General features: G+C 35.9%; 1 protein-coding gene across 1 annotated transcript in view; it reads left to right on the top strand.

Annotated features, from left to right (window-relative positions):
* Positions 1–24,768, top strand: part of PGAP1 (post-GPI attachment to proteins inositol deacylase 1) — an 88,356-nt gene that overhangs the window by 19,232 nt on the left and 44,356 nt on the right. Inside the window, exons 4-13 of the mRNA XM_066346361.1 lie at positions 3,448–3,619; positions 7,084–7,241; positions 9,802–9,854; positions 10,482–10,548; positions 14,794–14,899; positions 15,609–15,664; positions 17,076–17,159; positions 20,921–20,967; positions 21,348–21,399; positions 22,684–22,761. Coding sequence (XP_066202458.1) covers positions 3,448–3,619; positions 7,084–7,241; positions 9,802–9,854; positions 10,482–10,548; positions 14,794–14,899; positions 15,609–15,664; positions 17,076–17,159; positions 20,921–20,967; positions 21,348–21,399; positions 22,684–22,761 — 873 coding nt within the window. The remainder of the gene's footprint in view (positions 1–3,447; positions 3,620–7,083; positions 7,242–9,801; positions 9,855–10,481; positions 10,549–14,793; positions 14,900–15,608; positions 15,665–17,075; positions 17,160–20,920; positions 20,968–21,347; positions 21,400–22,683; positions 22,762–24,768) is intronic.

The following is a 24,768-nucleotide window of genomic DNA, read 5'->3' as shown; positions in this document are numbered from 1 at the left end:
GATTGAAGAGCAAAGGGCAATTGGAATTCCTGTGTCCACAAAGATGGTTCAGTATGAGGCAAGAAGAATTGCTGATGAAAAAGAAGATACTGATTTCAAAGGAGGACACAATGGACGCTTCAGGTTCATGAAACGGATGGACTCAGCATGCATATACACACCAGACTTGCCCAAAAGATGCCTGAAAGCTTTGAGCAGAAGGTCCTTGAATTTCATCGTTTTGTCATTCAATGTCAGAAGACACATCAGTTTGAGTTGGGACAGATTGCAAATATGCACAAAGTTCCCCTTCAATTTGATGTCCCAAGTAATAGAATTATTGATAACAAGGAGGTAAAAACGTTTTGAACTGAATTAAAGTAAAAGCACCACATGGAAATTTATAAGACTAAAATAGTCGTTAGAGGAAATAAATAATTTTACGTGTTTATATTAGATAGGAACAAGGTTTAAAAGTAGTGATCTTTCAACTTCAGAAGCTGGAGAAAGAAGAGTAAGGCACACTCTAAGTAGAAGTGTAGCAGTAGTCAGCAAACTCATTAGTCAACAGAGCCAAATATCAACAGTACAACGATTGAGATTTTTTTTTAGAGCCAAATTTTTTAAACTTACACTATATAGGTAGGTACATTCCTTATCAAGGTAGCGCCCGCACGTGGTATTTTGTGGAAGAGCCACACTCAAGGGGCCAAAGAACCGCATGTGGCCCTCGAGCTGCAGTTTGCCGACCAGGAAGGAAACAATGCAGGTGAGAATCGAAATCAATGAAATAGAAAAAAAAAAAACTAAAGAAAAATAGATACCAATAGCTGGTTTTTAAAAAACATCTATAAAATTAATAAACTCATAGCTAGACTAATTGCAAAAAAACAAAAACAAAAACGGGACACAAAGTAATATCAGGAATGAAAGAGGGAACATCACTCGAGAGTCTGCAGATATTGAGACGATATTAAAGGAACATTATGAACAACTTTATACAATACAATTGACAACTCAGATAAATGTACAAATCCCTTAAAAGATAAATTACAAAACAGATACCAGAAGAAACAGGGTCTCTGACTAACCCTAAGTCTGTTTAAAATTTTTTGAATAAGTAATTAAAAATTTTACTGCCAAGAAAAATCTAGGGCCAGATAATTTTTAGTGTTGAATTCCATCAAGCATTTAAGAAATAAATAATACCCATCTTATGCAAACTCTTTTAGAAAATAGAGGAAGAGAGAGCACTTTTATTTTAAGAAGCCAACAAATTCTGACTCTGACTGTGACATTCTTTGTAAAGAAAATGGAGACCTACTATCCCTCATGAACATAGATATAAAATCCTCATCATTAGGCTATCAAATTCAGCAAGATTTTGAAGTTTAATACATCATGACCAAATGGGATTCATGCCAAAAACACAAAGTTGATGTAATATTCAAGTTTCAATCCTGTAATCCATCACAGGATCATCTCATAGATGAAAATGCATTTGACTGTCTTCAGCACCCATTCATGATTAAAAAAACAACACAAAACTCGGTATAGTAGGAATAGAAGCAGACTTCCTCACCCCAAGGGATTGTATTATGCATAGTACTATGGGAGAAAACAAGCCATATTAAGTTAAGGACCATTATGATTTGATAAGATGTTTATTGGATAAGATAAATAAGAGGCAATCACAAAGTGAGATTTCCATAAGTGTTATTCACAATATGTAATCACATGTCTTTAATGTATACAGGGTAGTTTTTTTCTTTCTCCATTTTTCAGCTTCTATCTGCTCTCACCCCCTCTATTTATCACTGTACAGAGGTCCTGTAAAGAGATGTAGAGGCCTGACCTGTGGTGGCGCAGTGGATAAAGCGTCGACCTGGAACACTGAGGTCGCCAGTTTGAATCTCGGCTTGCCTGGTCAAGGCACACATGGGAGTTGATGCTTCCTGCTCCTCCCCCACTTCTTTCTCTGTCTCTTTCTTTAAAATGAATAAATAAAAAGAGAGATGTAGAGAAAGGTGTGGTCACTAAGGGGGAAGTAGGAATAAAAAGAGAGCTATCTATTTTTGAAGGGAGAGGAACAGCATATTTGTACAGTAGTGAGAATCTTGTTAGATTCAGTAGTGAGATCTCTTGTTAGAGAGGGAAAAACAACGATGCAAGAAGAAAATGGGAAGAATTGCTGGAATGATGCACTTGAGAGGCCAAAGGGGATAGCTTTCAGAGCACATCTGTTGTGTTTGGCTTCTGCTGAGGTTAGGCCTGTGTTGGGGATCACCAAGGCCATTCCCAGGCTCTAGGATTCTCCAGGACGACTCACAGGACTTAGCATGTACTTGTATTTGTGTTGTTATTTATCAGAGGGAAAGGATACAACGCAAAATCGGCAAAGAGAAAAGGTGCATGGGTTGAAGGCCAGAGGAAATGCAGGTGCAAGCTTCCAAAAGTCCTCTTGCAGCGGAGTCACACCGAACGCATTTAATTCCTACAATAACAAATTGTGACGTGTGAAGTGTTGTCTATGAGAGCAGTTCATTAAGAGACGTAGTAGCCAGTATTTTTATTGGGGGCTGGATATATATACTCCCTGTGCTTACTACGTACCAAAATCCCAACCAGAAAGACAGTAGTGTTCAGCATAAAAGATACTGTTTGCACAGTTTTAGCATAGTGAGCCATTTTTATCATTTAGGAAACTAAATGATTGTGGGTTCTCCCACAATCTAAGGACCCAAACCTCAGAGCAGAGCCAACCCTATATGCAGTCCATTCTGAGAATAGCAATTTTAGGCTTACTGTGTTCATTGTTTTCTGTGCAAGGTCCAGTTTATTCAGAGTAACAGGAGAGAAGGCATAGATGAAGGGTCAGTATGGAGGATGATGAGGAAATGTTTCATATTGAAACAGGATACTGTGTGGAGACAGAGAAGATTGTTTTTAATGCAATACTTATTTAAGAAATAAAATATGTAATTGTCAGTGAATAAATGTTACAGAATGTTGGTTTATTTTTAAACCCAGGTGTATAATAGGGAAATAATTTGATATAAGATATATCATTATGATGAGGTAGTATATTGCTATGGCAACCATAATTTTTCTGTGGTATTTCCAATTTTAATTAAATGTTCCTATAAAATCTAATATTCTGCTATACGCCTAATATAATAAGACCTTTTACCTCCAATAAAACAAATGGTAAAACATGATTTTCTAGACCCAAGTTTTCTGATTTTGGTTTAGAAATTCAAAGCATAGCTGTTAACACTGTTTGTATACTAAACAAAATAGTATGTATACAGTGATTACAAGTATATGAAAATATGTTTATATCTTATGATAGGAGATTAGATAAATAGTATAATTTTTTCTATAAAATTTTTCATATTTAGAGAGAAGTATTTAATATTGTTATTATGATATTAAGTGTTAATTATGCTTTGATGATTTTTTTAATAGGGTCAAGAATTTGCTCCAAAAAGTGTGGCAATAATTGGTCATTCTATGGGTGGCCTTGTTGCAAGAGCATTACTTACATTGAAAAATTTTAAACAAGATCTGATAAATCTTCTTATTACACAAGCCACCCCTCACATTGCTCCTGTGATGCCATTAGATCGTTTCATTACAGGTGAGTATGGTTAGGTAAACGCTGACTTCCCCATTGTTGTTTAGAATAAAATAAATCCTTGTAGCTACTCCTTTTAGAGTTTGCTATACATCCATCCATGTGTGAAGAAGCTCAGTTTCAAATCACCTCCAGTTCTGAGTATCCCTGTGACTTTGAATTCAGACTCATCTTTGAAACTGCTATTAGTTTTCTCTGCCTATAGCATCGTAACATGGATGGCATATGTCTTGTAATTTCTAGGTACTTAGGCTTCAGTTTATTGTGCTTGAGGATGACGCCTGTCTCTTTTTTTATTTTTTCCAGAGACAGAGAGAAAGTCAGAGAGAGGGATAGATAGGGACAGACAGACAGGAACGGAGAGAGATGAGAAGCATCAATAATAGTTTTTCATTGTGACACCTTAGTTGTTCATTGATTGCTTTCTCATATGTGCCTCGACCGTGGGCCTTCAGCAGACCAAGTAACCCCTTGCTCAAGCCAGCGACCTTGGGTCCAAGCTGGGGAGCCTTTCTCAAACCAAATGAGCCCGTGCTCAAGCTGGTAACCTCAGGGTCTCAAACCTGGGTCCTCCGCATCCCAGTCCGACACTTTATCCACCGCGCCACCGCCTGGTCAGGCGTCCCTGTCTCTTAAAGTATGTTTAAACTTACTATATTTTATTAACTTTCCAGTACTCTGTTCAACATAAGCTTATTTTTCAGTAAAATAGTAGAAATGTCTTGTTTTTAACTAGTTGCTAACACTTTATGTGGTGAGGTAGAATTGCTAATATTTATCGAGCTTTTACTATATTTTGGATATTGTGTTAAGAACTTGACATGATGTCTTATTATGTCACTTAATCCTTATAGTGGTTCCTTTAGGTAGGTATAATTGTTATCCCATGTTTATGGATAGGAATAAGGAATCCAAGATAAAGTTTTTACCCAAAGTTATGTGGCAAACTAGTGAAGCCAGTATTTGACCCTGGTAAACTTATTCCTGGGCCTGTGTTCTTAACTTTTGCATGCTATACCAATTCTGGATTGAAGTACATTACTATAGTAGAGGAAATAAAATTATGGAGAATGGTATAATATTGCAAGAATTTTGAATAGATAGTAGGAGTTTATGATTGCTGCCATGTAATCAGATAGTGATAATATTATAAAATAAGAATTAAATGCCTATCCAACATTTTATTATAGTCAAATATTATCTTCATTGTTTATTGCTATATTATGTGAAGAGAAGAAAATCTTTAGAAAGAAATAACTTTTTTTCTTGATTAGTAAATTTACTCAACTTTTTACCCTATCAAAATTTGCATAATCTTAGTTGTGATGAAACTTTTGTTGATAAGTGAGAATATACCCTGGTGACTCCAAATCAAAGTAGTAGTTGTTCAAAGCACCTATCTTAACATTGCCAAGGAGTAACTTTTTTGCTGGAATATCTGATTCAATAGTACTTAACAGTGATATAATTTTCTTATTACACTTAGCTCTTTTCCTGTAGAAATCTCTCAATAAAAAATTGTAGTGTTATTGAAGTTTTTTACATCTGTTTTAGTAATTCTAATAATTATAAATGACCTATAGGTCTAGAAAAAAACATCGAAGGCACAGAAAAGTCATACTACTTGTCAACATAATTGAGAACTCTTTCTCTTACTGCGTTTTATATGTAGATGAGCCAAGTAAGTTAAATTGGAATTACTCAAAATACACTTTAAAAATTACTTAAGGGCAACTTTCAGGAGTCAGGTTTTATTGTTCTGAAGGATAGTGATGGTCTGACTCTAAAGGCTCAGGCTGAAACTGAGTCTTTGGGTGAAGGTGTTACTGTGACGGACAAGCTTCTTTCCTGTTTATTCTGTTTCCTTTTTAATGCATTAAGCCAGAATTAGAATGTGAAAACAAAAGTTCAAGGGTGGTAGATTTTAGGTTTTTAGGGGACTCGTGTGGACTCCAGAAATGGATTCTGTTTATAATTGGTGGCAGCACTGCCCTGAACAAGGGGAAAGGAGGCCCGGCCTTGGGCCCGGCAGTTAGAGGGCTGCTCTGGCGCTGCCCTCCCCACAGGGCTTCCGTGTGCAGCCCAGCAGCCTCCCCACCGAGGGCAGTGCCTTGACTGGAAGACGGTGTTCCAGATGGCCAAGCCTCTATGCCCCAAGCCCGCTTCCAGGGCCATGGGGGCCTCTTACCTGGATCTGAGGGCAGGTATACACAACCCTAAGCTTGACTTGTGGCCAGGGAGAGGCTCTGCACGAGGTCCAGACAGCTCGGATAGAGTCAGGCCCTGACGATGCAAGGTGGAACTGGGGTGGGAAGAGACAGACAGCACAGCGCTGGGCCAGGCACCTGCTCCCCCCCGTGCTGCCGCGATCCAGCGTCCAACGCTGAGGTGTCCTAGACTTCTTCATTTGAACCTGGCCTCCTAGGTTATTTGGATGATATACAGGCAGTCTCTGGATTAGGAATGAGATAGGCTCTGTGGGTTTGTTCTTAAGTTGAATTTGTATGTAAGTTGGAACAGGTACATTTACCTATTAAATACAACTTAGATGTTTTCTTAACATAGTATTTATTTTTACCTTTCTGTGCCTATAAATAATTAAACATCTTCAAATCTACAGAACCTATCTAGTTTATAACCCAGGGACTTCCTATATTTGACGAGGTAGGCTAAGAAAATATATTTAATAGTTTGTCAGATGGAATTTTGACTTATATTTAGGCATATTGCAGGCATGTGTACCCCTGCAGTACTGTTATCCTAGGCCTTGCAGATGTTAGAAATGGCTTTGCTTGGTCACGATCTGAGTAAGGGCACTGAGATCTTTATGGGAGGTGTTCCAAAATATTTGAAGCCCTTAGTGTGGGATCAAATACCAGAATAAAACGGCATTAAGTTTTAATAATCAGAATAGGAAATGAGAACTTCCCTGTCCTGACCTCATCCTGACACTAAAATTTTCTCACTGTTCAAAGAAAAAGTGGGAAAAGTATCTGCAGGTTCTTCCCTTTGAGCTGCTGATGGCACTAAAGGGATAGAATCTCAACCCTCAGATTTTCCACAGCTGTGTAGTTCCAGACTAATAGGAACATTATTGTCTTGATAAATATTAATTTTAAGAACTTAAATAGTACCTGTGTGGTGGTTGGCTGCAGGAGAGAGCTGCCAGCCCCATAAGCAGGGACACTGCCCAGTTAGGAAGATGCACATCTCTTTAGCGTGGTAAACTTTATCTTTGAAAGAACTTTAGGGTTTTTCTTCCTCTTGTATTGTATGGTTCATGAACAAATAGCGTCCTTGTGGAATGTAGAGATCTAATTTGGGTATCTTTTTTTTATTGTTGATGCCTGTAGTAACTCTTAGTATTTGTAATCAGATTTAATGGGGAAAGCAGAATATTAATATTATAGATATCTTATTGTTGCAGGGAATGACTACTAATTTTTAATGTTTTTTTTTTCTGCCAGATTTTTATATGACTGTGAACAACTATTGGATTCTAAATGCTAGACACATAAATTTAACCACGCTTTCTGTAGCTGGAGGATTCCGGGATTACCAAGTTCGTTCAGGACTGACTTTTCTGCCTAAACTAAGCCATCATACCAGTGCCTTATCTGTTGTGGTAATCTTTTTTTTTAAAGAATCTACTGAAATAGTAACATGATGAACGCAGTGAGGCATGAAAGGAGAAATAATATATAGTTGCTTGGATGTGACTGCTGAGTTGGTGCAGTATGGCTGGTGTGTGTGTGTGTGTGTGTGAGAGAGAGAGAGAGAGAGAGAGAGAGAGAGATAAAGACAAAATATGAATGAATGAATGAATGAATGAATGAATATAAATATGTGGGAAGGCAGAGGCATGGATGCTTATGTCTAAAGAAAGTAAAGAGGATCCTAGAGACTTTGTGAAAATAACTCTTTTTAATAAGAAATAATTGTTTCTTGTTCAAAATAAGTGCCTGTCCATTGATTAAAGTTGTAAGTATAAGAAAATGTGGACTGATGTCCAAGGGCTTCTTGTTATATCTGAGTGGTATGCTATATACAGTAGTAATGAAATATCAAACATATCACATGGTTTTAATTGATAAACTTGAATGAAGTTTTACCAACTCTAAAATTTTAAAAAATAGGTTTGATAGTATAAACAGAACCCTGATTAATTAATTTGCTAATTATTCTTCCCTGCTAGGACATCAAGTATTTGGTCTTTAACTGGGATACATAGCCTCTGTAAAGTGAGTTAAAGTTTCCTTTTAGGACTTACATTATTTCTTGTATTTTTAACATTAAAGTCTTCAGTTAAGATCTTAACTTTTTAAACTCAATATACACATCATCTTCAAAAGTAACTTAACTTAATTTTTAAAAATACCCATAATTCCTTTTGCTTTTAGGAGCTAGTGCTTTATTCTGTAGCTATTCCCTTCATAGATGCACCTTTGCTCAACTCATTTGTTGCCCTGCCTTAGAGTGCTGCAGTTCATTAAGCAATTGTTTAATGAATGCTTGCCACATGTAGAACAAAAATTATTAAGCTATTCTGCTGTTACCCACCATTTTCTTATAACTGGAGTTGCAGTATAGCCATAGTCGCTTTGAAACAAAATTGGTAAATCTCTCAAACTTCGTTGTTGGTAAAAATCTTATTTGATGTCAAATGTTTTGGGCAGATATTTGCTGGAAGTCCTCAAAACGTTAAATGTCAACTCTGTAGTAAACACAGATGTTTTATTTAGTGATATAAAATTAGATATAACTTATTTCTAGACTTGATCTGCAGCATGATGCTGTATTGATACCACATCCTGCAGCTTTTTTTTTTTTTTTTTTAAATAATTTGGGTCTTTTCAATCGTGAGTGTGTGTGTGTTTCCCTCTTTTCTAATCCATTTGATAATGCATTGCTTTCTGTATCTCTGATGAGATATGGCGCACATCACTTCTGTTTCATACGATTAGAGAAAATTAGTCGCACCTTATAGTAAGAGAGGCCAAGAGATATAGCCTGACCTTTGTTATTTGTGTAGCTTTCCCTTTTCCAACTCTAGCACTGATGCATTCACTAGCATTTTATGTTCTTGGTTAATGGTAAGAACTATCTCCTGTGAGTTATCGCTCTACTGAACATCTAATATAATCTTAGAACCACTCTTTTTGTCTTAATTTTTTAAGGAAATTGACAACAGTAATTCCTAAATAAAATACTTAATGTTGATAAATCCAATAAATAAGCTATAGATTACTCCCACTTGAGAGCCTGGATTAAAGGGTGTTACGTCATTGTTAAGCGTTCTGCAAATAGTTACATTTTTTTTTTTATATATTATTTTTATTTATTTATTTACAGAGACAGAGAGAGAGTCAGTGAGAGGGATAGACAGGACAGACAGACAGGAACGGAGAGATGAGAAGCATCAATCATTAGTTTTTCGTTGCGCATTGCGACACTTTAGTTGTTCATTGAATGCTTTCTCATATGTGCCTTGACCATGGGGCTACAGCAGACTGAGTAACCCCTTGCTCGAGCCAGCGACCTTGGGTCCAAGGTGGTGAGTTTTTGCTCTAACCAGATGAGCCTGCGCACAAGTTGGCAACCTCGGGTCTCGAACCCGGGTCCTCCGCATCCCAGTCCGACGCTCTATCCACTGCGCCACCACCTGGTCAGGCAGTTACATTTTTTAGGACCCTTTGTCCTTGTGTTTCTAACCAGCAGTATATATACTAGTTACCTAGTGACTTTTTTAAAAATAAGTAAGCAACCCGTTTGGTTGCTCCGCTACCGCCCACCATGAAAGCTGGAACGCCCACTAGTGGGCGAGAGGGACCAGGTTGACCAGCACTGCAAAAGTGGGCGGTTTTTATAAAAAGGTTCGCCATCATGGTATTAGAGTAATAAAAAGTTAGACATTATACTCAAGAAGGAATCTGGATGTTTTAATAATTTTTAAAGGGTAATATAAGTGCGACTAAGCAGTAATAACAGAATTATTTTAATGCAGTAAATATCTTAATATTTTTGTATAACCCTTTAGAAGAATGAATCATTTAAAAACATGTATCATAAAATAGTGAAACTAATGCTACATGTTTCTAAACATTAGCTGGTAAGAATTTCAAGCCTTTTGGAGGAAAACAAATATGCATTTTTTAAGTTTGATTTTTTTGTTTCTTTCCTTTTAGAGTTCAGCAGTGCCTAAGACCTGGGTCTCAACAGACCACCTCTCCATTGTGTGGTATGTTAATTTAATTAATTTTGATTATGTGTGGTGGTCCTCTTTTCTCATCTGTGCTTTGATTAGTTTGTTAACTTTCTGAGCTCTATATTCATAAATAAGGAGTTGGGAGAAAGATTAATTTAAAGGTTTAGAACTCTAAACTTCATCTTGTCTCAGTGTGACCAGGGTTCCCTTGACAACCTATGAAATCATCTCAGAACCAGTAGCAGCAGTCTCAAATAAAACTAGTGTCAGATATCGAAATTTTAGTTTGTCTTCGTTGGGCAGAATCAAGGGCACTTCATGTAGGACTTTCTGAGCAGTTGGCCAGTCACCAAACTCAGGGACTTGATTGATGCAGCATTGGTTAGGGTAGCAGTTGGAAAACCACGCAGAAATTAGATTTAACCTTACTGTAAGGAAAGAAATAGATTACATTACAGGTCAAGAAGTATGTAGACCCTACTATCTTTATGTGTTTCGATTTTTAGATACATGCTCAATAATAATGATTTCTTAAGTAATTTTAGAGTGTACAGCATTAAAGGAAAGTCAGATATTTGGTTAAATAATAGAATTGTGAGTATTTGTATCAAAAGTATATTTTTAAAGAAAGTTTAATTTGTAACACATTTTATTCTTCAGGTGTAAACAGTTGCAATTGACTACAATTCGAGCATTCTTTGATCTTATTGATGCTGACACTAAACAAGTATGTATTTTTAAACTAAAAATTATTTCAGTAAAGTAAGAGCTTTGCTGCAGCAATGGTAGAATTAATACAGTTTTGCTTTGATGTAACTAGAAGCCTACATCTTACGTTAACTATAATTGCTTTCAAAATGGAAATATATTTTTATCTGATAATACTTTGACCACTATTAATAATTAATAGAATGCAGTAGACGGAAAGGGAGTTGGGAGGATGTGGAAGATGGTAAAGGAGGGATAAATGGTGATGGGGGGAGACTTGACTTGGGGTGCAGAACACACAATACAGTATACAGATGATGTGTTATAGAATTGTACACTTGAAACCTATATAATTTTATTAAACAATGTCATGCCAATAAACTCAATAAAAATAAAAAAGGATGCAATGAAAAAGTGAAATGCTTCCTTAAATCTTCACCCAGTTCTTCCCCTTTACTGTTTAAATTTTTATATATATTATTTTAGCTTTATTTAATTAAGGGAAATACTTACAACAAGCTGATTTATCATTTTTTTTCTTAGTAATGTGTTATAGATTTCATGATCTATAGTATTAGACATTTTTGTTTAAATTTTTTAGAAAGCATCTTTACCTTTCTGATAGGACAAAAATATCTACATTTATTGAATAACCCAAACTCACCAGCACTTAAATTATGTACTTCTAGGAGTTGAATCTTTGTTGTTATGAGATTTCACATATGAACTCTCCCAACTAATGATTTTACAAGTTATTGAGTTAGTGAGGCGTCTGGAAATCATAGTGCCCTTTACAGAATATCATACTGCTCTTCATCTTTTCCTTGTCTGCCAGCAGACAGACAGTAGTGGGCACCAAGGGTTTCAGCACAGTGCAGAGGATTCTATTCATTCCATTACCTGTTTTTTCCTGTGAGCTGGGAACAGATTGCCATTAGTCATTTTAGGCAGCTGTTCCCCTTGGGTCCTCTTGCCAGGGCATCACATGGTATGAGAACTATGGCTCTGGCTTCTCCTTTTAGAGAAAAAGTTCTTTGCAAATTAGGTAATTTTTTTATTATTTATTAAATTTTATTATTATTATGACAAAGTGTTGCGCCTTATGTGTTTTTGGCTTCTTTTCCTTGAAGACTCTATAATTTCTTGAGAGACTAGTGTGTGTGGCCTCTTTCTCAGTAGATGTCTAGATAATGCTTTTCTTATCATTGTATCTTAAACCTTGCCCCTGTAGCATTCCCTTGTGGGAGTTGGGTAGTGTCTGTATGTTTCTTCTTAACCCTTTAGAAAGATGCATAACGGCTGTTGGAATCATAGATACTTAGCTCTCCCCTGAAGAATGCAATAAAAGAGAGACCCAAATTATTCTGTTTTACCACATTTTAAGCTACAAGATACATAAATATATAACTAGTATATTTATTAAAATAAAATAGTTTTCATAGAGTTAACATTGTGAATTGGTTATGGAATGCAAATGTTTTTCAGTTTTTCAACATTGTTTTCTTTCGCTATGGCAGACATTTTTAGTCTGGGAGAATGAAACTGGATACAATAATGGAATCATGGCCCTGGCCGGTTGGCTCAGTGGTAGAACGTCGGCCTGGTGTGCAGAAGTCCTGGGTTCGATTCCCGGCCAGGGCACACAGGAGAAGCGCCCATCTGCTTCTCCACCCCTCCCCCTCTCCTTCCTCTCTGTCTCTCTCTTCCCCTCCCGCAGCCAAGGCTCCATTGGAGCAAAAGATGGCCCGGGCGCTGGGGATGGCTCTATGGCCTCTGCCCCAGGCGCTAGAGTGGCTCTGGTTGCGACAGAGCGAAGCCCCGGATGGGCAGAGCATCGCCCCCCTGGTGGGCATGCCAGGTGGATCCTGGTCGGGTGCATGCGGGAGTCTGTCTGACTGCCTCCCCGTTTCCAGCTTCGGAAAAATACAAAAAAAAATGGAATTAATTAAAATTATAAGACCATTTTATATTTAGACTAACATTTAATAGGTTTGGGGAAAAACCCATTTCAACTAAGGAAGAACGGGTATCTCAGACAGGTATGTTCTTTAAAAATTGTACAAAAAATTAATTTTAAGAAATCTTGTTTTCCATTCAATCCTAAAATGAGAAAACTCTAATACTAGTCCATATTAAGTTATAATTCTGAAAGGATAACTATTTTACAGTTACCTTTTAAGGGATAAATGAGAAAAATTTTTATAACTAATACTGCTACGAATCAAAATATTATGAAACAGTTCTGTTTCACAAACTCACTATGCATAATGGACTGGACTAAATGTTAGACAATAAAATGTCAGGATATGATTCCTACTTAAGAAGCAGCAAGCATAGGTACAGAGAAACGAAACTGTAACTCACGTCATGATTCCCAAATATGTGGTACCAAGGAATCAGGCTTCATGTAACTTTTGATGGTATCAGCATAAACATCGTAGGTGAAATCTTTTTTTTTTTTTTTTTTTTTTTTTTTGTGATAGAGACAGGGAGAGTCAGAGAGAGGGATAGATAGGGACAGACAGACAGGAATGGAGAGATATGAGAAGCATCAATCATCAGTTTTTTTGTTGCGACACCTTAGTTGTTCATTGACTGCTTTCTCATATGTGCCTTGACCGCGGGCTTTCAGCAGACTAAGTAACCCCTTGCTCAGGCCAGCGACCTTGGGCTCAAGCTGGTGAGCTTTGCTCAAACCAGATGAGCCCACGCTCAAGCTGGCGACCTCGGGGTCTCGAACCTGGGTCCTCCGCATCCCAATCTGATGCTCTATCCACTGCGCCACTGCCTGGTCAGGCTCATAGCTGAAAATTTTTGAGTGGATGGATTTTCTAGAGAATAAATAAGGATGGGAGACTCTGACTTAGCTAAAATTATGGTTGAAAGACCTGTGACTTTTAATTGATTGCAATCAGATATGTGTGTCTGATTTAAAAAAAAAATCAAAACTAATGTTGCATTAGACTGAATTGATTGAAGTATAGAGGTTACATTCGTGAAGTTAAATTCCACTTCCCTCCACTCTAGTCACACAATATCTGGAGAACTATATTCTATTTTGTATGTCATATTTTAGGGGGGACATTAACCAACTTGAGTTTATCCAGGGAAGGCAGGCAGACTGGAGAGGGATCTGGAGCAGTTCTATGAAAAATGGTTGTTTTTGGCGTACCAGGATGATGTTCTAAACAACTGCACCACCAGGGCTTGGTTGATGTTTTTGAAGTTGTTTAATGTGTAGAAGAAATGTTTTATATAGTTGAGGGGCATAACAATTTTTAATTTTTTAAAGGGCTGTCCCCCAACCTATTATATCAAAGCAACAAGGAGCAGATACTTACTCTAAGTAGGGCAGGACATTCTCCTGGTAAGAGTTGTTAAAATTGGAATGCAGTATTTTGAGAAGTACTGAGTTAGAAATGTTCAAGCAAATACTCGGTGACTTCTAAGGGATTGAAAAGATTTAGTGGACCTGGGTCCTCCTTGTCATTTCTTTCTCATCAGATCACTCTGTTGTTGAGAAAATCTTTCCTGTCAGGGCCTCTGTACTTAAGCTAGAGAACTGAATAGTGGTAGACTCTTAGTGAATTTTATACCCCAGTACATTTTAATTTCAAGGGAGGGACTGATATAAATAAAAGTTAATAACATTTTTTTGTGCTGGGATATTTTAAAACAGACAACAGAAAACATCATATTGTTTGCCTGCATTTTCATTTCATGAGAGAAAAGACATTTTGAGACAGGAAGTAAGCAGAAGCGTTGCCTAGGAGATCAGTTTATGTTCTTCACTGACCATTTAATTCTTTGTTGTGAGATTGGCACTGGTCTGAGTTTGGAAACTGGTGTGTTGGAATCTCTAGACTAGAGGATCACTTAAGTTCTCTTCTGATTCTGTACTGTTTATATGTTTTATTGTCAGCTATTGTTGGAGAGGCAGTATTGCAGAATGATTAAAAGCGTGGGCTCTGGAGCCAGACTGCCTATATTTGAATACTGTTCCAAACTCTTAATAGGAATGTGACCTCGGGCAAGTTCCTTATTTCTCTGTACTTCAGTGTCTTCATACTTAAAACAGAGAAAAAAGGTTTTTATCTCCCAGAGTTCTTGTGGTGATTAAATGAGTTAATAAAATGTTAAGCACTTAAAACAGTGCCTGGCCCCTTATACGTAACTATTGGCTCTTACCATTACTTGAAGTAGATTTCATTGAACTATCACAATGAATATGAAAGGATACAGAATGTACCAATGTTCTTTCTAGATAACTCAAAATCCTAAGAAGAAATTGTCAGTTTTGAATCACCACTTTATAAGACACCCAGCAAAACACTTTGAGGAAAACCCAGCAATAATTTCTGACTTAACAGGTTAGTGGCGAGAACATGTTTTAATTATAAGTAGAGTTTTGATTATTATTTTTAGGTAAATTTATTATTAACAAAGTCTTCGAAACTGTGATACTTCAGGTTTTATAATCCTATTATATTTTATTAATTTCTCTATGTTGGTTTCTTATGAGGTTCTTTAAGGAAGGGGAAAGTAGAAAAACAATTTGTAAGATGTTGCTGTTAAAAGTTTTGTCTTGAAAATAACATGACAAGTAGAAAAATTTTAAGGATAAAGTTAAATGTCTCAATTCTCCTGACAGTCACATAAAATAAATGTTACATTATTCTTAACTTAGTTTCGTAGTGTCAGTCATTCTTCAGTCTGATTTTGAATTAACAAGCGTATCTTTTGCTGGTAAGTTTTGCTTTTAAATATAATACCTGTTGTACTCTACTTAATTACTTGTGTTGTTTGGAAAATGAAATATTGACTTCGTTCTGTTGATAATTCCTTAGAGTTAAAGGCGCTGAGTAGAATTAAAATGCTTTGTTTGATGTGATTACTAGTTAGTAATGAACCTACAGAGAACATGTCATTAGATTTTCTGTTTTAAAATAGCCAGTGTTCAGGAAACCACTTCTTTTTCAGTTCCTTGTATGATTGAGAATGATTTCACTAGCATTTAGTAAAAGAAAATTGTTTAATATAAAAAATAACAAGCCAAACAAATTAATTTCATTACCTTAGAGACATCTATGTGGGTTCCAGTAAAAGTGTCAAAATGGACCTATGTGGCTTACAATGTAAGTATACCACCAATGGATTATTTTTTACTTATAAAAAAATTTAGTATTTATCTTTAGATGTTAGAGATGCTTTAAAAAAGATAACCACATACCCTTTTCTCACAATGGTTTAATGATAATTTCTTAATAATAAATAACTAGTTGGTGTTCAGTTTTCCAGTTTTATAACTGTCAAGTTTTTTTGTTTCTTTGTTTTTCAATTTGTTTAAACAAACAAGGTCCACATAGTATTTGTTTACCTCTTATTCCTCTTTTAGTTTCTAATACTTACTTAACCACCTTTTTTTCCTTGCACTTTATTTATTGAATAAAAACAACTCATTTATCTTATAAAGTTTCCCAGTCTTGATTTTCTGATTGCTTTTCTATAGTGTCATTCAACATGTTTCTTTGCCTACTCTTCTCCTGTGACTTACGAGTAGTTGGATCTAGATGCTCAATCAGATTTGGCTTTCAGTTTTTACTAGATTCTCCCTTTCTATGATGTTAGTCAGCAGTCACTGAGAAGTAATGCTTAGTGTCATTAATGCATTTAGGGGCGGGATACGAAATCGATGATGTGCTGATTTGATGATTTCTTTGTTGTTTATTAACTGGAATTTATATAGAAAAACTCATCTAGTAAATTTATCAAAAGTGGAACAAATCATAAGGGCAAAAAATGATAATTACTGTCATCTTTGGATCTTATATTTACTGGTTTTCAGAATGGTGAGTTGACTGAAAATCATCTCCCTCATTAATGACCATAAGAGGTTTTAGTCCCCACCATTATTATTATTTGTATATTTGTCTTTCTAGCTATACTAAATTGTTCTCCCTTTGATACTAAAATTGATATAAAAATTGTTCTCTCTTTGACCAGAGTAAGCCATTTCAAGTTAGGCTCTGCAACCTTTTGATACAGCTGCTCTGTAGTTGTCTTTGATAGTTTTCTCACTACCTACTATGAGAAAATATGTTAGCTCATTTTTTATATCTCCTACCCCACACCTTGAATCCGTTTTTTCCTGTGAGGAAGTCTTCCTTGGAAAATGGCATCTAAGATTTATGATCTGGGCACTGGGGATGTTTGTGGCTAGTGTGTTAGCATTTCTAGGCCTTGTCAGTGGACAAAGCTAAGGAAGGTGTTTTGTCTTGATCATGACGCCAAACCCCAAACTAAACCAAAGCAAAACAAAACACATGTATTTATACTGATACTTTTCAGACAGATTTCAGGACTACAGGGGTTTTGTATCTAGTCTATTTTACATCTTTCTTTTCTTCCCACTCCTAGAATACTGATTCTCAACAACAGCAGGAGTAATAGAATTAGAATAATTATTAATGACCTTAGCTGGAGTTTTGAATAATGAAATATCCATTCTCATGATGGTTTTATTGTGTTTTTCCTCTTTTTTTTTAGGAATCTAATAAAATATATTTTACATTTCCTCTTGCAAATCATAGAAAAATCTACACTCATGCCTACTGTCAGAGCACTATGCTGGTAAGATGATTGGTACATTTTATGTAAATTTAAAAGACTAACTGTTCATTTTTCAAATTTAGCTAATACCTTGTAGATATCATCTTTAGCTATTCACTATTATCAAATCTAATTAGTTGAAAAGTAATTGTCTGAAAAAGAGTTTTAATTGAAAACTATTCATCAAAATATTTCTGTAGCTGATAATATATATATACCAGGCCCTAACATATCACTTAGTTGGTAGATGCTGCCGTTTGATATATAAAGCGATGGCCTTTAGAAAAGATGGTTGGCAGGCATTGTGGGCTAGGTGGTAATAAATGAATACTGATTTTATAGTGGGATTATCAGAGTTTCACATCTCTCACAGAGTCTAGCGTCTGTCAGCCTAAAATCTGGTTAGCCAGTTTATCCTAAGAGAATCTGGCTCTGAGAGTGATGGCTTAGAATATCCATATTCATTACAAAATTTCAAATAAGAATATCTGTATTATATTGAGAAAAATCTTTGCCAACGTGTAAATTATCTGTTTGGTTTATTGGAGGATCCTTTTTCTGTAATTAAGGTCCATTGGGCATTAATTAGCATAAGTCCACATAGTGAATTTTTAAAACTCTTTTCAATTTTTATTTTAGAAGTTTTCTAACATACAAAAGTAGAAAGAGGCCCTGGCCAGTTGGCTCAGTGGTAGAGTGTCGGCCTGGCGTGCGGGGGACCCGGGTTCGATTCCCGGCCAGGGCACTTAGGAGAAGCGCCCATTTGCTTCTCCACCCCCACCCCCTCCTTCCTCTCTGTCTCTCTCTTCCCCTCCCGCAGCCAAGGCTCCATTGGAGCAAAGATGGCCCGGGCGCTGGGGATGGCTCCTTGGCTTCTGCCCCAGGCGCTAGAGTGGCTCTGGTTGCGGCAGAGCGACCCCCCTGAGGGGCAGAGCAATGCCCCCTGGTGGGCAGAGTGTCGCCCCTGGTGGGCGTGCCGGGTGGATCCTGGTCGGGTGCATGCGGGAGTCTGTCTGACTGTCTCTCCCCGTTTCCAGCTTCAGAAAGATACAAAAAAAAAAAAAAAAGTAGAAAGAAAAAACGATAATGAATTCTCATGTAACCATCTCACATAGCTTTAAGTTACCAATGTTCTGCCATTCTAACTTCATGTATCCTTCCCCTCCTTTTTTTGTTTTATTTTTTGTTTGTTTGTTTTGTTTTGTTTTTTACAGAGACAGAGTGAGAGTCAGAGAGAGGGATAGATAGGGACAGACAGACAGAAATGGAGAGAGATGAGAAGCATCAATCATCAGTTTTTCGTTGTGACATCTTAGTTGTTCATTGATTGCTTTCTCATATGTGCCTTGACCGTGGGGCTACAGTAGACCGAGTAACCCCTTGCTCAAGCCAGCAACCTTGGATCTAAGCTGGTGAGCTTTGCTCAAACCAGATGAGTCTACACTCAAGCTGGCGACCTCGGGGTCTCGAAACTAGGTCCTCGGCATCCCAGTCCGATGCTCTATCCACTGCACCACAGCCTGATCAGGCCCCCTCCTTTCTTGATTGAAGAATTTTTAAAAGTAAATTCCAGGCATTTTATCCTTTCGCCTATAAATACTTTCATATATTTTTCTGACGGATAAGAATTGTATACATTACCATAACACTATTGTTTCATCCAAAAATTTTACTGATTTCCTAAAGTCATGTGGTTTCCAGTACGTGTTCAATTTCCCTTTGTTCAATTACATTTTAAGTTGACTTATTTAAATCAGAATCTAAAGTATGTACATGGCATTTGATTTATGAATCTTAAGTCTCTTTTATAACAGCACCTCTTTCTTTCCATTTATTTATTCAAGAAAGGTTATGGGCTCTACAAATTTCCTACATTGTGGGTTTAGCCGATTGTACTCTGATGGTATGTTTTAACATGTATTTCTATCCCTTATGTTTTCTGTAAACTGGTAGTTACAGCTAGAATCTTGATTAGATTCAGATTAATTTTGTGTGGTAAATATTTTTTGTAAATATATTTTATAAATGATATATATTTCTTATAAATATATATCAGGAGGTATATGATATCTGGTTGTCCCACTTCTAGTGACATAAAGACTTACCAGTGGGCTTAGACTTATCAATATGATCTGTCCATTATGAAGTTTCTGATCAGTCTATCACCTAATGATTTTAGCAGCCATTGAGGGCTATAGACAGATTTTTTTTAAACAGTTCCTGTGACCTGAAATTGTTGTTTTGACATATGAAAAAAAATCCTTTCGCCCATAAATACTTTCATACATTTTTCTAACAGATAAGAATTGTATACATTATCATAACACTATTATTTCATCCAAAAATTTTACTGATTTCCTAATATCATGTGGTATCCAGTCCGTGTTCAATTTATGAAATGGTTGTATGAAACCGTTATATGAAAATGGTGTTTTAGGGTGAGCTTGAATAACCCTTTATTCAGTTCATTGATGAGTGCGTCAGAATTCCCTGTACACTGAACTAAGCAGTGTGGAATATAGGCACTTTTCACGAGGGCTATCTTTGAGGATAGGCTCCCTTATTAGCTGCAAAGGCCCATTGTGAAAGTGGGTAAATCTTGAGAGGCTGCTTGATTTTCTTTGTTTCTGTTATGCAGAACTGTTTTGATGCTTGCTTTATAATGTCACGTTATTGTTCTGAGAAGCATAGGTAACTGATACAGAAGTTTCCCAGGTTTTTTTTTTTTTGCCAGCAATGCAGAACAGAGAAAGACCATATGTTTTGTTTTGTTTATTTTTTTTCATTTCAACTTTATTTTCTGTATTTTTGAAAAATCGCTTAAAATTTTGTTTAAGTTTCATGAGAGCACCATGTCTGTCTGATTCATCCTTTTCCTTGAGGGTATAATTTCTTGGTCCTGGGATGGACTTTATAAATTATAAATATTGGTTTAATGAAAGGATTGATGTTTTTCATTGTTCTATGTGTATGCTAAAGAAGAAGTTATGTGGCTGTCTGAGCGGTGTTTCTCATCCTCTTATGCCCTGGAAGCATTTCATTAGTTGGATCGTCAGATCTTAGAGCGTTGCTCTTACTACTTCTTTAAAAGGTGGAGTGATCTTAGGTCATACTTCTCTTTAATGACTGAACCTAAATACACAATACAGTTAAACTGTCACCACCTCTCTGCACTATTTCCCTGCTGCACTTAAAGAGTATTAACTAGCTTCAGTCTTGGATTGTGTTTCAATCCAAACACATTCTCAGCTGCCTAGAAATTATCTGCCTGGTAATCCAATAAGAACTCAAATGATAAACTAAAAGGCAATCCTTAGATTAATTGTTATTTTTAATTACTTGGCTCTGGATTTTTGTTGTTGTTGTTCATTTGTATAAAAGTCAGCCTCTAGTTGTTCATGTTTCTGTTTTGTTTAAATGTAGGTTTATTTACTATGTAAGTGGACTAATTAAACTATGGACATTGCCAAACTCTGGAAGTGTTGGTTCAAAAATTAGAAATGATTAGATAATGTGCTGTGGAGAGATACCCATCAGGTTACTCTTTCTCATATTGCTACTCTGGGTTACTTGCTTGCCTATCTTATTGGCATTAGACTTCTTTGCCCACCTCTGTTGGACTTTTAGATCATCTTAGATACATTCCTAAATAATAAGTTGCTATTTTATGTTTCCATTGTACCTACTGACCCCTCATATGACAGTAAAATATTGAAGACACCTATTTTGCATATTATTTTCTACATTATTTAGTGTGTTCTGTTTGTATTATTAATCAACAGGACACAAATAGTTGGATTTTTGGCTGCATAAACAGCACTTCTATGTGGTAAGTCTTTTGAATCTAAGGCCTTCCATTAATTTTTCTTAATATAAACACACTCAAGAATATTACACTTTCAGAATAGCTTAATACATTTTAGAGCTCATTTTGGTGCCGTGCTAGATTAAAGTATATATTTTAAAGTGAAAAATAAAGGAAATTAACATACCAGTAATTTTGGCAAACATTGAAATAGTTGGTTGCTAGAAAAAACAGTTTTTTTTGTTTCCAAAGGGACTGTGGGGATAGAATATATTGGTTTAGCTTTCCTTCCATTAGAATTCTTTCTGATAGCTCTGTTTCATTTTCCTCTGAAACTTATGTATGATTTATAATACTTTAATTAATTTTTGTCCTTTAATTATATTTTTGTATTTATTTCATAGCCAACAAGGGGTTGATTTATCATGGAGAGCTGAACTGCTGCCAACAATTAAGGTAAATTATGGCTTTAGAATTTTAATATGTAGGTGAAATACTTACTTGAGCCTATAGGTATTTCAGAATATGATATTTAATTAATTTATCTAAGGATTAAATAAACAAGATTTGTTTCTCTGCATTTTAGAAATATTTTCCCTAGCAGTGAAGAAATTTAGTAGAGAAAAACATGATAGTTTTAAACTTTCTGAGTCAAAACTATTAAGTTAACAATGCTCTAACTAAAATGAAATCTATATGTTACAGCATCATAGAAAGAGCTAGATAAATTTTTAAAAATCAGTTTAAGACCTTTTCATTTATGGTAGGATATATATCTGTTGCAGAAACTGTGGGGTAAGTTGAGGTGAAGCCCAGGTGTTTAATGAGCCACCCCCAGGTAAATCTGACCAGGTTTTCAGATGGTCACTCACTGACAGTTCTTTAGCTTCAGAGCCTCTGCCTGGACTGACCACACAGGTGCATCTGAAGAACATGAAGAAAGTTAACTGCAGAGATTTCTTACTGTATACAAATTGTTATAACATATTACTACCCTCATTTCTACATGTACTTTCAAGAAAAAAAGACGGGTTTAAAAATTGTATTTGATGACTTGAATTCTCATTAAATAGACCAGTCTTCCATCTGTTTATTCCTCAAAATACGGACTGTTGAATCTAGCCTTAATTTTGAGAAGAGAATAGATGTTTATCTGGTAAGGTACATTATTAGCCCTATTGTGTCTTCATGTCATTTACTGAATAAATTCCAGGGAATGATGTTCATGTGTATTATTAGCTAGCAACTCTACTACTTGAGCTAGATCAGAATCATTTGAGATTAAGTTCCAGCTCTTCCATCGTATTTAGCATCCGTTCATCAACTGTTGAGCCTCTGTCATATACTACCAAAATAAATAGAGAAATAATGCTGTAACATTATTTGAAACAAATAGACAAATAATGGAAAGAAAGACCACATCTAGAGATAATTATGTAAAATATTTAAATTTAGTGCTAAGTGTCATGTTTTACATGAAGGGATATAGTTGAAGGGATGAAGGGGCTATTTTTGGTAGTTCATATTTATATAATAGGAATTTGACTTTCAATGGTATTATTGATCTGAGGATATAAACATAGTACCTTATGAAGTATTGAACATAAAGTTTGAGATTTTTTTTATTACTTGTTAAATAAGAAATAGTTTATAATTTATTTTTCTTTTAATATACTTTAAGCTCTATATAACCCAAGAAATAAAATCAGCTTTTTACTTTGATCTTTTTTTTTTTTTTAGTCTCTGACGTTAAGACTTCAAGACTATCCATCTTTGTCTCACCTTGTTGTTTATGTACCATCTATTCATGGAAGTAAGGTAACAGAAGGATTAAGTTTGTTATCAGAATGTTTTGGGGATACTCATGCCAAATATTTTTTTTTTTATGAATTCTTCAACAGAGAGTTTATGTGAAACAATAGCCAGTTTGATGATTCACCTAAGGCTGGTAGGATAGTTTACTCTAACTTGAACTAAGCAGAATAAACCCAAGTTACTTTATTCCAAGCAGGAACATCAGTCCTTCATAATCTGTTAATTATTAAGACCCTTTTATGTGCAAGAGTCTATCTATGCCAGGAATTATAGGAGGCACACAAATGAGAAAGAAACAAACCCTTGTCTCAAAACTGTGTATTATTGGGTAGGGGAAGAGAAATGTATGGAAACAGGAGGAAGAGTGAGAATAAAAGAGCAACTTAAAAATGTACAATACCAATCAGAATATAGCAAATACATGAGGTGTAAAAAGGAGTGAAACTCTGATGGAATCAAGAAAGGCTTTATTGCCTTAGTAGGTAGCTCAGTCAGAGTGTCATCCCCATAGGCCAAGGATACGGATTCGATCCTCAGTCAGGGCACATACACGAATTAGCCCAGGGGTAATCAACCTTTTTATACCTACCGCCCACTTTTGTATCTCTGTTAATAGTAAAGTTTTCTAACTGCCCACTGGTTCCACAGTAATGGTGATTTATAAAGTAGGGAAGTAACTTTACTTTATAAAATTTATAAAGCAGAGTTACAGCAAGTTAAAGCATATAATAATAATTACTTACCAAGTACTTTATGTCAGATTTTCGCTAAGTTTAGCAAAATAAATCTTTATAAAACAACTTACTCTAGTTAAATCTATCTTTTTATTTATACTTTGGTTGCTCCGCTACCACCTACCATGAAAGCTGGAACGCCCGCTAGTGGGCAGTAGGGACCAGGTTGACTACCACTGAATTAGCCAATGAATTATGAGTAAATGGAACAAATCAATGTTTCTCTCTTTCTCTGTCATCTCTCTCTTTCTCTTCTCTCTCTCTTCTCTCTCCCTACATCCCTCCCTCCCTCCCTTTTTTGTCTAAAAAAACAATAAATAAAAAAATTAAGATTTAAAAAAGAAAAGATAGGCTTGATTATGAGATAACTTTTAAATTGCCTTAAAGGGTAGTTAGGATTTTTATAGGTAGAATGAACAGTCTAGACTTGTGCTATCCGATATGAGTCACTAGCACACGTGGCTATTTAATTTTAAGTTAATTGAAATGAAATAAAACTAGAAACTCAGTTCCTTGATTGTACTAGCACATTCAAGATGCTAAATATTGATAGTAACATCTTTGCAAAAAGTTACAATGAGTGCATTGTGGAGACAAAGAAATGGGGGGGACCAAGCAAGCACGGGATAAGTTTGTAAAACAGAATAAATGAACAGAAATTTTAAAAGGATAGTCACCATGAGTAGAATAGTAATGGAAGAAAAAACCATATTGTGGAGGGCCTTGATTGAAAAACTCAGGACTTAGAGCATTCAGGAGCTGGTAGGGAGCTGAAAGATTTTTCCTCATAGTAGTAATGGGATCAGAGCTATCTTGGAAGATGAATCTGTTAAGGTTTAGTATGGATTAGAAACAGGAAGGGGACACACCTCACAAGGGTTGATGAGAGCTACTAGGGAAGTGGAAGTAGAAATAAAAGGTTGGTAATTTTTGAGAGAAGTGGTGGGGAAGGAAGAAGATGGAGGTAAAAGACCGTCTATTGCGCTTTCCACGTTGCATCCAACAAAATTACCCTTCAAGATCTAGCTCAAGTGTTCCCAGTTTTCTTTTTCTGGACTACTTCAATAGCTCCGCTTACTTACTGTCATACTACTTTCTTATAACTTCATTGAGGAATTTATTGCCCTGAATTATAATTTATTTATGTCTTTGTTGCCATCACCATCCTATAAATTCTTTTAGAGTAAGGACCAGATAGATTTTATTTTACTTTGCATCTTCAACCTTTAGGTATTTCCACATAAATGTTCAAATGTTTCTTGAATGAGAACGTTGA

This window comes from Saccopteryx leptura, chromosome 7 (assembly GCF_036850995.1).
Source record: "Saccopteryx leptura isolate mSacLep1 chromosome 7, mSacLep1_pri_phased_curated, whole genome shotgun sequence".
In the NCBI taxonomy this organism is placed as follows: Eukaryota; Metazoa; Chordata; class Mammalia; order Chiroptera; family Emballonuridae; genus Saccopteryx; species Saccopteryx leptura.
This window is presented reverse-complemented; position numbering and strand designations above follow the sequence as displayed.